Consider the following 16550-nt stretch of genomic DNA (forward strand, 5'->3'; position numbering starts at 1 on the left):
AAACGTTTTCAAAAAATTTCATATGTCCCAGAGAAAGGTGGGGGGTTCCGACCCCCGGAACCCCCCCTCTGGATCCGCCAATGGATTATTCACAGCCGTTCGCGCCAGTTATTTACTATTTCAAAAGATAACATTGTAAGAAATTATAATTCCACTAAAGTGTCAAATACTTTCCAACATCAGATAATAAGTTAACTTATCAATTTTATTTCACATATGTTATGACTACCAAATTAGAGATCTTATGCCGGAATATACGATATTCATTTTGAATTTTACCTAGCAATTTCTTTAACTATATTAAAAAATTTTGATTAGAATTTCTTTCATCGAAAATTATTATGTACACTATCACTGTGACCATGGTGAAAACTCATAAACAAATCAAGCATTCAAACTTTAACATGTGGAGATAAAATTGGATGTGGGTATGGGGTTTTTGTGTGTGTTGTTGTTGTTTTGGGGTTTTGTTTTTGTTTTGTGTTTAGCCACATAAGTGCAGTGAATGGCGTGTTTTATGGCGGTTCAATAATTATTCATATCAAAGTTCAAATCATAAATACAAAACAAAAGTCATCAAAATAAATAGGTTATACAAATATAAGCATTCAATGCTTATTTTCGAAGATCGTTGGTCCTAAAACACACCAAACGGTGCAGACAAATTATCATTTTGCGCTAACGTGTGGTATTCAATTTGTCCGAAAATTAAGTATCCAATAAGCTCATTTATCTTTATTTTATTTTTAGATAGTGTCTACGAACAGCGTTGTGGTTTGCCTCCAACATCTATTTACGTAAATACAACACACTAACATAAATGATAAATAATGTACGGGTGCCCTTTTATCAAAATTATTAAAACAATCTGGTGATGTGTATGTACAATTTGATATTCTTGATTAATTTTGATATCAAAATTCAAATCTTAAAAGGGTCATCTGAATTTTTGTACAAAAGACATCAACTTTTCAATGAATGTCATTGTGCCCCTCAATTTAGATTAAAATAGCATACAAAGTGGAGTACTTTTAATCTTCAAGAAATATTTCAAATGACACCCGATTTTATAACAATGCTGTAAATTTATTCTATTTCCAGAAATGCTTGGAGAATCCGATGGAAACTGCATGATGTAAAAATTATGTTTCGTTTTATGTACATTGCGCTGTTGGTAGGTACACTATTGCAGGCATTCAACGAACCCAGCCTTTTTGCGAAAAGTTTAAGATGTAAATACATATTTGTTCAAATTGTGCAATCAATGTAAATTGGTCTTGTGAGTTACGGTCGGTTTCTTTCCAAATTAGACAATCGGTCTGCACATGTTTCGATACATATAAACTTCTTTTGGTAAGAAAATAAGAACAAAACAAAAAACTTCAAGAACTGATTGTCACAATTTTTAAATGATTTGGCACACAACGAAGTTGTCTTACTTTACGTGCGCATCGAACAGTTCTGCACTAAAGACATGCATGCTTCATTTATTATCATATTGCAGACATGGATACTTTAAAATTCAAAATAGTATAAATGAGATACAATAAAGTTATCCCAGAAGCTGATATTTAGAGATCAGTTTTCTCACTGGGATCATAACCGGGCACAGTGTTTCAACATTTTGATAATTTTTAAGAATAGTATTATATTTGTAAAATATTAAAATTATCTATGTTAATCATATATTTACTTTACAAAATATGAGGAGTAGTAATACGTTAGTTTCCACTTTATTATCAACTGTAATAATATCGAAATGAATATTTTTAAACATAACAGACGCATATATAATAAAAAATATACAACGTTGTTTACATCTGCAAAATCTGCAGTTAATTATTTTTAATAATTAATTATGATAAAATATGCATTATTTTTAAAATATCTGGGTTTCTGTTTGGTCAACTAACCAGACTTTGTTTTTGTTCACATACAAATTTTAACAGAAATTGTTATATTATCTAATTAAAATCGGACTACACAAACTTGGAAAAAAAATAGGGAAGAATAGCTGCCTTAGGGTATGGTGCGTCATAAAACATGATGAGGTTTATAAAATAAAAGGTCGTTTTTGTATATAAATGATCACCAGCCCTTGTTATAGGGTGAAAAGTATATAACATAATAAGTATGTGGGTAACACGTACTTAAAAGTGTTTAAATACATGTACATAAAATTGTTTCTAGCTACTTTAAAATGGTTGCAAACCCACGTTAAATGGTAGTAATAATGACATAACTGGTGCTTTAGTTGTATTAAACTGTTTGAACAATATACAGTAGTAATTCAGAACGTAAAACAATTCCACAGCCACATTTATATGGTGTTTTCGTATATCAGTTGGTCAGTGCATTATGTAAAATAGACACCGCTCCTTGTTATAGAATGAAAGGTAAATAATAAATGGATGGTTCCAGTCTCAAAATTGCGTCAATACATTGGTTGGTGTGCATCCAAATTCATCTGGTTAGAAAAAAACATGAAATCGTGACAACGATAAATTAAATAGTGTTGAATTTTTATTAAACGGTGAAAAGATACAAAAATGGGTCAATAAATATCTCTTTTATTGTTCCATTGCAAAGAATGTATTTGGTATAGCATTTTGAATTAATTTTATATTATGAATCATGAAGTCTATTCACTAAACAAAATTGTGCCTCGTTCCTCACTGTACTTAACTAAATTGTGCCTCGTCCCTCATGGACCAATCAAAATTTTAAAAAACCAGAAGATACTTATTATTTGTCTCCGGCATTTTAAAATCGTTGTCTTGAAATTTCAGAAACGATTATTTACTTTATGAATCTCACTATGTATTATGGCCGTACATACCTTAAGACAGCTATGGCTTATCGTAAGATAGTTTGTTTCAACTCTATGCCACGTCAAATTATGAAATCAATTATGTCACCTCAAAAACAGTATTGTTTTCTTTAAAGTCTTTTTTAATATCAAAATTGAGATTTATTTCATTTAATTGTTAACGTGGTATAGCACACCTCCATATTGTGACGAACATCTTACCTAAATAATCAATAAAATAAGGTATATTTTTGTTAACCCCCCCCCCCTCGAGTTTTGTTGCAAATTACCGTACCGTAGATAAGAACGTTAACAAGGAATCTGTAAGCAATGAATTCTAATTCCGCAGCTGGGGCTTTTATGATACTGACCTTTCTATTTATATTGCCAACTTTAAAAAATTCTCACCAATGGAAGTATTCAGATGACAATGCACTTTTATCCACATTAATATCGAAAGGTGCCCCATACCTTTCTAAGCACATATATTATACGTTTTCTTTTGTTTACGCCACAGAAACTTAGTCGAAAAATAATTTTTTTTCCGTATAGCAACAGAGAAATATATTCGAAGATAAAAGTTAAAAAGTTATGGAATTTTTCTTTAGTAGATAGCAGCTTATAAGGCTTAAACCAAATCAAGAAAAAAAAATGCTTATTAGGTAGACCTGATGGGTAATTTGATTACCATACATCCTCCTAGATATTTAGTGCACCATACAACTTAATTAAGCATTCCTTCTTAGACACCATATGGGATAATAAAATGTAATGCATGTAATTTTGTAATATTTCTGTTTGCTGATATAAATATGTACATACCGAATTATTAAACAGAGTCAAATGAATATCAATAAACAATGATCTATTCAAGTGTTTCTTCAATTTATTAGTATTGTCAGCACTGAATGAATGCTAAATCATTGTATCTGATATAAAATAAAATCTTGCACAATTTGTCTCTCATAAAACCTTTGAATGTTATTTTTCAGGACACACAATGTTTGGGGCAATCCATCTACATGGCCCAACACCATATCTATTGCGTCTTCTTGCACAGTAACCTTTTTCAAATGAACAGTCAAATTCGTTTTGGGTGATGACGCACTTGTCCTTAGCTGGTGTTGTATTGTCAGGACGCGGTTGCCATGGAAGATTCATTTCCACCTATAAAATAAAATGTAATGAAAATTATCCTTCTTTAAAGTTAACCAATGAACGTCTAAGTAAATTATTTTCTTTTTATGAGTATTTGAAATATTAAAATGGCTTTTATACAAAAGGATGTCTTGATCAATGTAGGCACAATTTAAAAAAAACTTGTGAATTAGACCTGCTTTCCGGTATTATGAAGGCATACAATTCTTCATGTTATAGTCGCACAGGGTAAATATTACTGCATCATTCACATTTTACACAGGTGTCATAAATATATTTGAAACTATATAATCAACGTATGCTTACATTGGAATTTTTATTTAAGTGTAATATTGAATTAAGTTGTGGTTACCTCGCATGAACAATCATAGTTATTGATTCTGTTGACATATGTGGCGGTGGCTTCGTAAAACTCGTTGATTTCAGGTCTTCTAGTGGATGCATCATATATTGAAACTGCAAGTTCACATGACGTATAAAAGCACACATTTATACAAATTTCACAATTAAAAACTCTGTAAAAGTGTATAATCTATTTTAAGTATGGTTAATTGAAGTCTTATTTCCGCAATGTTGTCAATCAAGTATTTTGCGTGTCATTTTTATTTGCAAATGTCCAGTTCAGAACTGATTCGCTTTTAATATATTCACGAGCATAAAGTCACTGATTATTTAATTCACAGAGAAAAGTGCATTTTTCCACAATAAAAAAAAAAAATATAAATGAGCAGATATTATTCGTAAATCTCTTAGATATACAGTAAGTCATTAACACCAAAATGAAAACTTTTTTGGAGAACGTATATAGTTTTTGATAAAAATCCAAATTTCATCTATCTTTTTAAAATTTCGTAATTCTGCATCTTGTACAAAAGCATTAAGTATAAGTTATCCGGTACATTAACCAAAGCGTTAGTGAAAACATGTTGTCAACATATTATCATTTTGCCATAGTATTTAAATTTTGATATTGCTAACAGACATGTTACCATATAAGATATATTCCTTGTTTCTGTCCAGCCGTGTGGGACCACAAGAGTTCAGAGTACCTCTACCGTAAACAGTGATAATCTGACCAGGACCCGCCAGTCGCTCCTGGGGGAGGGAAAAGAAATGCCAAAAAAATCAAACATTTTACGTTCATAACAAATGTAAAGCAAATCGTGAAAACGTCACAGTGATAAGATATTACAAACAATCGTGTTAACTGATACATGTATTTATTTTTTGAAAATAAACCTACCTTTATGTTTGAATTGACGCGAATTCTAAAGACAGCTTCAATGTCGTTTTCCTTATTACTAATGACAGTGCCAGTGAAAGCTTAAAAAGAAATGTTTTTCAAAATTATTAATGCATTAGTGAAAAAAGAATCCTTGTAAAGATCTCTTGGTAAACTCTGCATAACTTTTATAAACCACAGGAAATCATGAATCTCGATTTCTACACAACTTAGGAATAATAAAAAGGATTCTGGATGCAAATTTGTATTGGAAAATAAACAGGAGGAGTGAATCTCTCAAGTATTATTGCAAAATGTAATTGCAATACAATCATGATCTTACTGCAAGCTTCTTTGCCATTCCAGGTTCTACAGGCAGTAAATAGTAAAAAGTGATTTTATTTTGGATTTTAGTGAACTCACGTGAATCAAGATCATGATGTTTTGTCTCCTGTCAAACAACTTTTATATCTTAACAAAAATATTTACACTTACCATACTGAGTTCGACAATACTTGGTTTGATCGTGTTCAGTTATTGGAGAACACCCATGTGCCAACGAAATCACACAAAGAATCACGAGGAATTCTAACATATTTGTGTTCACCGTTGTATAGTACAGACTGTTCTGATGTAATAAATCCGTGCGATCCATATTTATGGCAAAATTTTCCCGTTTTTTGTACAAATTTGCGGTTTTAATTTATTTCGTCGTGCCCGTGACAATCGAGGTGCAACAAAGGTTACTTTTTGTTATTTAACAGAGGTTAATGTGTCAGTGGAAATCCCTAATTCACAGACGACCGACAAATGTTAATGTATATCTACTTATTATCAGGTTTTTTTTATATAAAATGTTAGTATCAAAGTTTTTAATTTCAAGAACTCAATCGTGGTTCAACACTCAATCGACTTTCTGTTGTTAAAATATAATAATATCGAACAAAAAAACATTTTTTGTATCGTAGTGATGTATCATGATTCATCTATTTTTTGGAAACAGTTTGCTTCAAACAGTGCATTGGCAGATATAAAATGCTATTCTTATTATGGTACCAAATGAAATGTCAATACACCAGGGAATTCACTAAAATTCGTGCATTTTGTTGTCGTTTACGGATAACAGCACTTTTTAATCGTATTGTCATCAAACAGGAAAAAAGACCGACTAATAAAGACATTCAACAAAGGACCATCACTGGTGAGAATTTTCTTTGAAAATATATATGGCTTTAAATCTCGGAAGTAAAACTACATATGAACATGAGTTATTCAAAACACATAAATCTTTTAGAAGTTGTGTATTAGGATCTGTTAAGGTGCGATGAATAATACTATCAGCTGAGATACAAAGATTTGAATGCTATCTATGAAGGACAAAGTTCTTGTTCGGCATCCTTTGAAAAAAATAAAAATATGTATATTTCACTTCCAGATGGATATTTTAATTTTCTCCAGACTGGTTGTTAGAAGAAAACTTCTATAAAAACATATTGCCTAATAATTAAGAAATAAAACTGCTACAAATTGTTTTTTTAAATCCCAACGGAGTTTAAATACACATTGTATCTTACAGAAAAATTAGGTCTCCTTTAGGCTTAAGGTTTTATTTTCTCATAGGATAATGACTTAGTGATATATATCTAAACTGTTCTGTGAGGCACAATAAAACAAAAAAAATATCCTTTCTATACAATGGTCTATTAAATAACTACAGGAATGTCCGGTTTGTAAAATCTGTGTTTGCACAGGTGGTTGATTGTCACATTGACGCCTACACCAGCCCTGGGCACAGTATTCAGTGTGTTAGCATTATTCAAACTTTTATGAATATATTTTAAAATTTAAGAGAATTTATAATTTGTATGTAAGAGGTACACAATCACTTGTTACTGTGAAATAGTAGTAATAACATTTTTTGAAAATTAGTTAAAAAGTACAATTTTCGTCTTATTGATTTGCTAATGTTAATTATTGGGGAGGGAGTGGTAAAACTGGTGTGTGTGGAGTGTGGTTACTCAGTGTGCAACTATTTATGTGAAAGGGTCTATTCCATGATATTTTCCCAGCGCATCTACTTAAATTATTTGATTGCGAACAATATGAAAGTTTCCCGGATGATGTTATTTACAAAATTGTGCTAGGTATCCCAAGTACTACCTAATGATAAAACAAATGTCAAAATTTCTTATAATAATCTCCGAAATAAATCTGTTTCCGTTCCTATTAGTTTCTATAATTACACAATGATCATTAAAAAAAAATATCAATAATTATCGATTTCAATTGTACTTCATGAAAGGAATGCTTTTTTTTCTCAATAAGAATGTCAAAAAAATAAAATCAAAATATTACTTTGGACAGGCTATATAAACGCTTTTTAAACTTAATTCAGCATAAACTTTATAAATGTCAAAAAGCAGAATTTCTTCTGAGGAAAATGTATTTTTTTATGATTTTTATTCCTTAAGGAATCCTTAGAAACTGCTGATGAGAAATAATTCTATATTGTTTTTAACTAAATTTCGTTTAATGAATAGAATGGTGTGATTTAATTAATTGGTGTGGGAGTGTTGTTTTTATTGTCGGCCACCTTTAGTTGTATATTTGAGCTTTCATCAATGGAGTAACTTTCTTCATTTCGAATGATAAAAGAACCTGCGAAATATCGAATAATAAAACTCATTCACAATGTTAAATGTATTATGATATTTCATTTTCAAAGTACAATAGAAAAAAATAAAATACATTGTTAATATAACATAAACATTTTTAATGTACTTAAATAAAAAAAAAACAAGTTGACACATATATCAATGGTTGTAGGTAGAGACTTTTGGATGGAGCGCAGATTTTTTTTCAAATAGAGCCAGTAGACTTTGATTCTGTTAAAGAAATAAGAAAACTCATTTGAAAAGTACAAAGTTCGATCCGTGGTATTAAAATGTTGGATATTAACAATTTTTTAGTGTCATTAAAATGTTCATGGATAAAGAGGTTAACAAAAGATAACAAACCATGGACGGATATATTTTTAGACATTCATGGCAACAAAGTGGTAAAGCATTTGTTAGACTTTGGTGACAAATATGTACAAAACATAATAAATCATAGTAATAATTTTTGGAAAGATGTTTTACATTCATGGTTAAAAGTTTTAAGAACAATTGACTATTCATTATCTACAATAAATGTATGTGCTATGCCAATCTGGTACAATACAAATATATGTGTTGGTAATAAACCTATCATTGTTTATAATTGGTATGAACATGGTATTAAAACTATAGGTGACTTTCTAAATGAAGATGGTCAGTTTTTGAAACAGCATGATTTTGCACAAAATTATAGACTGTCTAATGTATGTACAATGCTATACAACAGTGTTATTAATGCAATATCTAGTTTCCTTAGATCTCAGTCTATAAAAAGATCTGATGTTAGAAAATATTACTATCCATACATTCCATTTTACTTTGAGTATGTATTACTGTTTGAAAAATGTTCGAAAAACTTGTACAATCTTATTAATAGTAAAGATATTATACCAAGTTCCATTCAGAAATGGAACACTGAACTATCCATGCAACTAGAAATTAATGTTTCTGTTAAAGAGTTCTTTAAAGTATGTTTTAAAACAAGTGCTGATACCTCAGTACAATGGCTTCAGTACAGAATTCTTTTCAGAATGTTGCCGACAAAATACTATCTTAAAAAAATCAATGTAAGCACTGATGATTGTAGAAACAATTCAACATGTATTTATTAAATGTTTAAAAATACTGCCATTATGGAATAAACTCAGCATGCATATCTATTGTAAAACTACAAATAGAATTGGATTTAATGTTAATAATGTAATATTTGGTGAAATACCTCTAAATCAGGGTAACAAAGTTGTAAACTTTATAATTTTGTATACCAAACAGTATATTTTTAACTGTTTGAAACAAAAAAAGATCCCTCACTTAAAGGGACTATTACAACATATCTATTTCAAATATAAGGTTGGAAGATACATATCAATTAAATCATGTGAAATGTTAAAATTTGACAAACAATGGTCAAACTGGAAAAATATTTTTGAAACTTAATTCTCCTGTAAACAATTAGAATGTGTTTCTGATATTTATGTGTGCAAGTGTATGAAAGGGTGTGTGAGTGCCAATAAATATTTGCTTTGTCTTTTTGAATTCCTTGTAATAATTATGAAAATGACAATAAAAATTTAATAAAAAAAAAAAAAAGTTCGATCCGACTGTCTACCATAATAAAAGCCAAAAGTTAAATTAAACATCGCGTTTTAGCCTATAATAATGACGTCATTTTCCATACGTCAGTTTTTTTTAAATATCCGAGCTGATCGAGAGTGATCCGAGAGTTTTTCGTTCTTTTCAATGAGTAACGTTATATATTTCATTGTTAATGAATTAAAACTTGTTACTTTAGCACAGAAAAGGTCGGTTCGTTGATGTTTTCTACGGTGTTTTTTTTTAATTTTGATAAGACATTTGTGAAATAAGTCATGCCGTTGCAAAACATCGGCAACACTAAATCACTAACACTACTTATCTATAGCCCGTGTGGTAACAATACCTTTTCTTGAATTAAAAGCTGTTATACTTTTCAAATTGCTTGATAGAAAATTATATATGTTACATGTTATTCCATCCCCTCCCACCCCCCAAAAAAGACATTTATTGTCTAATCTGAATAGGTCATAATTTTTCATACAAGGGGATAATGATAATCCATAAATAAAAGAAATACAGAACAATGTATAACGACTATGAAATGAAATGGATTATGACAAATATTATGTGGTTGTTGACCCTGATGTGATTATGTGATTATCGGGTTATCGACAAAGAAAATATAGAAATTTGTCGAAATTGTTTTCATCTGGAACTTTTATAATACCTTTCTTTTCTTCTGCATATTGTAGGAAATTAAATGACATTTCCGAGAATGTTTGATTTTTTATTAAAGGTTTGCATAATTTGTCTCATAAAATTAGGTCAATACTAATATAAATTTAAGGACACGCAGCAGTTTTTGGAGCAATCCATTTACATGGACCAGAGCCAGATCTATCGCCTCTTCTTGCACAGTATCCTCTTTCAAATGACCAGTCAAATTCGTCAGGGGTGATAATGCATATGTCCCTAGCTGGTCTTAAACTCTCAGGAATTGGTTGCAATGGAAGATTCACCACCACCTAGATAAGTATTAATAATGACCCCACTTCAATGTAAACAATTGGAAATTCATGCGCATGTTTCCTGGAATATAATGATTAAATTAGTTTATCGAAATGAATTAAGAAATGTTTTATGTTACATAACGAAAAATCTAGATGCATGCAGGCAATGTTTTCAATCTTTTGAGAATTAGGCCTGCTCGGTTAGTAGTGATAACTATGATAACAGTGTCGTCTCATAGACATTAAAAGTACTTATTATTGTAACATTTACATACTACACAGATGCCATATAATTAGGCTTACATCGACCTTTTATGTAGAATGATTCGTTATTACCGTGCATGAGCAAACATAGCTGTTTACTCTGGTGATATATGCAAAGCTTGCTTCATGGAACTGGTTGATTATGGGTTTGTTTGTTGTTGTGTCATTTACGGAAACTGCAAATTCATTCATAAATCCATTCTTTAAAACACTAAAATTAAAACTACCTGAACAGTGATTCAATTCTTTTTTTCAATTTGTGTTAATTAGAAGCTTTATTTTCTCATGTTTCAATTGCATGAACAACACAATGATTTCTAAGGCTTTGAAGAATCTGAAGAACAAAGTTTATGTTTCACACATTTAATAATATATTTTTTTCATATTGTATTGGAAATAAAAAGAATACCATATAAGAAATATTCCTTGTTTTTATCCAGCTTTGTGGGACCACACGAATGCAGAGTACCTCTGCCGTACACGGTGACTATTTCTCTAGGGTACCCAAGTACCATCTGAGGGAAAATTACAAACTTTGAGATAGAAAACATTAGAAATAAAGTTATTGGTGAACGCCAACAAACAACAAGTATGTTTTAAAGGAAACTTAAGATCGAATGTATTGCCAAAACAGCTAAGAACAAATGATTTAAATCAACTGAATTAAGAAATATACATCTGGTTATCCTTTACATAAAAATTTATTATGTCTTTGAAAAAAAATAGCAAGGGCTAAAAAAAAAACTTAAATAAAGTTTTTATCAAAATTCCCTTTTGACAGAGATATATAGAAATATAATATACCTTTATATTCTCATTGACTCGTATTTTAAAGACAGCTTCCACATTTCTTTCCTCGGAACTCAGTACAGTGGCAGTGAAAGCTAAAACGAGAATTTATCAAAGTCATCGATAAAATACGTCTAAAAATGCAGTGATGGGTGGGGCATGAATTGATTTTACACTATCCCCCATAAGATATAAAAATTAGAATTATACATCGGGCGACAAAGAATTTTTCAAATTTGTATACTTTGATTGATAATTTATATGTCAATAGATATTTTTGGAATTCTCTTGTAAACTAATCAAGAAGTAAATAGAGGCATAGGACACTTTTTCAACGAATAATAATACATTAAAAAATATTTATATAAAATTCAGAAATTCAGAAAAGATTAATACTTACCATACATACTTCGGCAGTACTTGTTTTGATCGTGTTCAATAAGTGGAGTACAACCTTGTACAAATGAAATCACGCCAAGAATCAAAAGAAATTTCAACATGTTGGTCTACACAGTCGAAAAGTTCAGACAGTCCTTATGTTATAATACCGCGCAATATTTATAGCTGAAGTTTTTAGTTTGATTGACAAATTTGCGCCGTTTAATTCATTTAATCGTGCACGTTATATTGGAGTGGACTCAATATTAACCTAAGTTGTGTCATGTGCAGAACCTTTCTTCAGTGGGAGAACAGACATTTTGTCTCATTTCTTAGCGTCTCTCTTTTTTAATATATTTTTCATCATGTTCAGATATAATCAACATTAAATTTGAAAATTCAGCAATCATACTATCATTTGAAACAAATACATATTTTCCCAAAATCGTATATTTTGACATCTCATATTTAACAATTTGAAAAACGTTCAAATTTTTTTACTCGGAATAATCTGTGATTTTTATGCAAGGCCTTCATTATTTTTTAATGAGTGGGGGATAATTGCATTGCTGTTTACAGCTTCAAAAATATTCTCAATCGATATGATCGATGACCAAAATGGATATTCTATACAGGGAGTTAAGAACTAATAAGTTCTTCTGGTATAAATCTGAGCGCATTTAATTATCGCTAGCCAAGATAATAAGGGATAAGATGAATTATACATATAATTTTTTACAGAAACGGTATATAGTATTGCACACAACATTTAAAATCTCAGTTTGATGTTAACAATATATATACAAAGTAATAAAATGAAATTAATGTAATCTTTAATGGAGAATACATAGATATTTAGCATTCTCTCAAAAATATATATCTCAATCTAACTTTCATGAGGAAATTTAGTTTTCTATTCAAAAAACTAATCACCCGAATAGAAACGTTTAGCATGTATATTAGTTTAACGACTACCTTGTCTATTACGCTGTTCTTTATTTTAATCATTTTGACTATGACTATGATTAGGTTTAGATAATGACAAATTTTTTTTTTAAATTATTCAAACTTAATTTGGGGTCTTTATCAAATTATCTAGAAGGTATAAGTACCCAGTAAAGTAAAATCACAGCATTAACACCGCGTGTGTCGCGGAGATTTGCCCCTTGAGCCCCCACTAGACCCCACTGAGGGCATCAATGTCTTATTTAGACCCCCTGTCCACAACAGGTGTCCCCTCTAACTATAACTAGCAATGGCTGCAATAAGATCTTTTTGGCCTTTTTGTCAGAGCCTGGTAAAATACTTCAAATATATACACAAATAAAATAAAAATCACTTTCCATCAATTAAAGTATTTGCTAGACAACCTTAAATGTTTTTTCTGTAGTTTATTTTGAGTTATATAAAAGAAAGGTTTTTCATGTACGCTTACCTATTGCAGTCATTAAGATTGTTTTACCGTTTGTCCCAAAAAGTTTCGTTTTGTTATAATCATTCGACGATGGTCTTTGAAATTAACATGATGAATTGCATTTTTGAGAATGAATTTCAAAAGCCAAATACAATCGATTAAAAAATTATGTATAAGTACCAGACAGTCCCTGAACAATTCATAGAAAAGTCACTATCTAGATCCTTAAACAAGAAGCACAAGACACAAGATATTTTTCTTCGTCTATTATTCTATGACTTAAAATATAAAGCTTGATGCACCAATAAAAAGGAAACACACAATTCCGATCTATTAACTATTACTACATCGCAACTTGGCTCAAAAGCAGTTGTATTTCACAAACACATCATCATGAAAGAAACTGCTATGTACAAATTAATAGCATTTGTCTTTTTAGAAAGGTTTTATACATCAAACATTATATCATAAGCAGGTCATCGAGCTCAAAAACTCTTGAACTATTATTTTTATGTGCAAATTATCAAACTGAATGATCTTATCGGCAAACGTTTTCATTACAAAATTGCTTTTCGGAAAACTAAATACAGCAGATTTGAACATATTTTATTGTATACATATATATAAAATACATATACAAATGGTTTGGACACAAGTTCTGACAACTTACTAGGTCTTTACCATTAAATAGAAAAATTATACAGCATGCATGATCGAGTCCTTTTTCTATTGTTCCATGGAGCAAAATTAGGTTGAAACAATTATCATTTATATGAGTATTATATCATGTTTGCGGGTATTAATAATTTCGAATGTACTCTGCACATTTTTTTTCAAGTGCGTTAATATCGACCATATTAAAAAAAATTTGAAAAAAAAATGTCGAAGTGCATTGACTTGGTTCCAAATATAACACACTTTAAAAATTTTGTTTCAAAGTGCGTAATTTTTCAAAAAGCATTGTGAACTGGTGATTGCTTCATGTAATGATGTAATGTAATGTAATGATACAGATAGGCACATCATGAAACCATAAATTTTTTTAAATTTCAAATTCTGTGTCAAATGTGTCACTCCTCAAATCAGGTTTTTAAAGCTATCTACATAATTAGGACATCAAAACAGCATAACAAGTGTGATCATTTGAAATAACTATAAATATCTATATTTACATTCAAAATGATTTATATTGTAGTATATTCTAAAAAAATTCTCGATTTTCTTAAAATGTTATTGCTTTACACTGACAACAGTTCAGTTTACACATTTAAAACATTTACTTAATCTAGAACCCTTTTTCTTTCTTTTTTTATTTAATTTTTATTCAATAGCTATTATACTTTTATTTATATCATAGGAAATTAGGTATGTGATCAATTTTTGAATACACTTCCAATGTCTATTGTCTTACTAGTATCTGAATAGGTCATATTGTTTTAAGTAAGGTGATGATTAACTATCCTTAAACGTCAGAGATACACAACTATGTATCGCTATTAGTAAGTTTACTAGAATCTGTTGAATGTATCATTGATTTTTCTTATTTTAGTGCAAATATATCTAACTGATATAACAATACCAACTATTTCAATTGTTTGATTACAAACAGAGAAAATATAAAGGGCAGTCATTTGTTAGATATGAAACTTGCAAAACACCTCGTTGCATAGAGTTGGCAATTAATGGACGTTTACTTGAATGGCTGATTTTACACTTTAATTTCGAAGTACATAATTCGTCGCATAAAATCAAGCCAATGTCTATCTCAAGGACATACAGTTTTATGGAGCAATCCTTTTACATTGGCCAGGGCCATATCTATTTTGTGTTCTAGCAAATTCGTCAGGGGTGATAACGCATTTGTCTGTAGCTGGTGTTTTGCTCTCAGGAAACGGTTGCCATGGAAGATTCATTTCCACCAGAATAAAATGTATAAAATGCATATTCTGCAAGTTTCCATAGTAATGAAATTTTTTTTATCGATGAAAAAAGGACCGCTCATTAAAAATTTTAAAATGAGGTGGTCGTGAATTTATCACCTGATAAAAAAAGTTATTATGGAAAGATGTGTAATAAAAATGTAATTTGTTAGTGGATTAAAGTCTTAACAAATTAGAAAAATCGACTGGAAATTGGAGGTAAATTAATTTAAAGTTTTTGATGGGTGTGATAAGTAAAGCAAATATTTCCTCCAAAAATGTGAAATCTATAACGTGTATCAGTTTTGTTTCATTTAGTTTCATTTCTTAATTGAGATTTGCTAAATATTCAGTAATGTTTTCTCTTTTTTCCAGATTGTAAGGATGATTGTTTGGGATCAGGATGGTTAATGATATCTGTGTCTTTTTTGTTTATGTACATGTAATACAGGCAAATCTTTTTCATTAAAAATAACATAATACATTTTTCGATAATGAACGCATTTTTTGAATTTGATGTAGTGAGCCCCTCAAATAGAAACTTTTTTTCCAGATAAAAGTGATTTATGGGAATAAAGGTGTGGGATTTTCCTAATTACGCAACTTTTCTTAACATGATTTTGTTACCTTTTTAACAAAACAATTGTTACTTCAGACAAAGAAATCATTTTAAGCAGCGTTTAATAATAATGAAAAGTTAAATCTGAATGAAAATAAAATGCAATCAATTGAATACATGAGCTTTTCGACATTTGTTTTATATAATAATTTACCGTTTAAAACCCTATAAAAGCACAGACATTAAGAAATTTCCAAAAATCAGCCAGATTTTATGTGTTGATCGAGTATTTTAAGACAATCAGAATTTCAAAAAATTGCAATTTATAATATCAAAAATATTTGTTTCGCAGTTAATGAGTAAATTATTCCTTCTTATTTTATGACTATCATAAGCGAAGTCATAATACATGTTGTCATTAACATGAAAGGACATTAAGATATTAATTTCTAATTAATATTATTTTATTTTTGTAACAGCTCTTTTCTAGTAGATGACAGATGTACTATAAACATTAAATATACCCCCCCCCCCCTCCAAAAAAAATTAATGTATAACACTACATGTTTTCTATAATGCTTACCAAACATAACTGTGAGAAACTGTGTGAAATAGGTCTTGTATGCTTACAGATATATGATATTTTATTTTAAGTATGTGAAATATGTTAAGTAAGGCAAATATTTCCAAAAATGTGCAGGTCAATGGCACATTTTAGTGTTTTTCATTTAAATTTCTTTTCTTTTTCGTGAATAATGATTAATATGTTTTCCAACTTTTTACGTTAGGTAACATTTATCGTTTTTATTCATTTCATTTCATCAAATACAAATAA

The 16550-nt window shown here is 29.9% G+C and overlaps 2 protein-coding genes across 2 annotated transcripts; both read right to left on the reverse strand.

The window, feature by feature from the left end:
- Nucleotides 1-3671: 3671 nt before the first annotated feature.
- LOC128185049 (uncharacterized) lies at nucleotides 3672-5805 on the reverse strand. The gene is made up of 5 exons (XM_052854721.1): nucleotides 5685-5805; nucleotides 5211-5290; nucleotides 4957-5062; nucleotides 4320-4423; nucleotides 3672-3976 (listed from the first exon to the last, which is right to left on the reverse strand). Exons 1-5 carry the CDS (start codon nucleotides 5782-5784, stop codon nucleotides 3791-3793), a joined length of 576 nt encoding a protein of 191 aa, XP_052710681.1. The 5' UTR covers nucleotides 5785-5805; the 3' UTR covers nucleotides 3672-3790.
- Nucleotides 5806-9489: 3684 nt separating this feature from the next.
- On the reverse strand, nucleotides 9490-11983 carry LOC128185050 (uncharacterized). The gene is made up of 5 exons (XM_052854722.1): nucleotides 11846-11983; nucleotides 11461-11540; nucleotides 11066-11171; nucleotides 10729-10832; nucleotides 9490-10407 (listed from the first exon to the last, which is right to left on the reverse strand). Exons 1-5 carry the CDS (start codon nucleotides 11943-11945, stop codon nucleotides 10225-10227), a joined length of 573 nt encoding a protein of 190 aa, XP_052710682.1. The 5' UTR covers nucleotides 11946-11983; the 3' UTR covers nucleotides 9490-10224.
- Nucleotides 11984-16550: the final 4567 nt, after the last annotated feature.

This window comes from Crassostrea angulata, chromosome 5 (assembly GCF_025612915.1).
Source record: "Crassostrea angulata isolate pt1a10 chromosome 5, ASM2561291v2, whole genome shotgun sequence".
In the NCBI taxonomy this organism is placed as follows: domain Eukaryota; kingdom Metazoa; phylum Mollusca; class Bivalvia; order Ostreida; family Ostreidae; genus Magallana; species Magallana angulata.

What these genes read in the sequence shown, in the direction of transcription:
- LOC128185050 (XM_052854722.1), bottom strand. Translation starts at nt 11,945, where the DNA reads ATGTTGAAATTTCTTTTGATTCTTGGCGTGATTTCATTTGTACAAGGT. An exon ending in CAAGGAATATTTCTTATATG is followed by an intron (nt 10,833 to 11,065) that starts GTATTCTTTTTA and finishes ATGAATTTGCAG; the next exon opens with TTTCCGTAAATGACACAACA. An exon ending in GCTATGTTTGCTCATGCACG is followed by an intron (nt 10,408 to 10,728) that starts GTAATAACGAAT and finishes ATACTTATCTAG; the next exon opens with GTGGTGGTGAATCTTCCATT.
- LOC128185049 (XM_052854721.1), bottom strand. Translation starts at nt 5,784, where the DNA reads ATGTTAGAATTCCTCGTGATTCTTTGTGTGATTTCGTTGGCACATGGG. An exon ending in GTATTGTCGAACTCAGTATG is followed by an intron (nt 5,291 to 5,684) that starts GTAAGTGTAAAT and finishes TTTCTTTTTAAG; the next exon opens with CTTTCACTGGCACTGTCATT. An exon ending in CAAGGAATATATCTTATATG is followed by an intron (nt 4,424 to 4,956) that starts GTAACATGTCTG and finishes GTGAACTTGCAG; the next exon opens with TTTCAATATATGATGCATCC.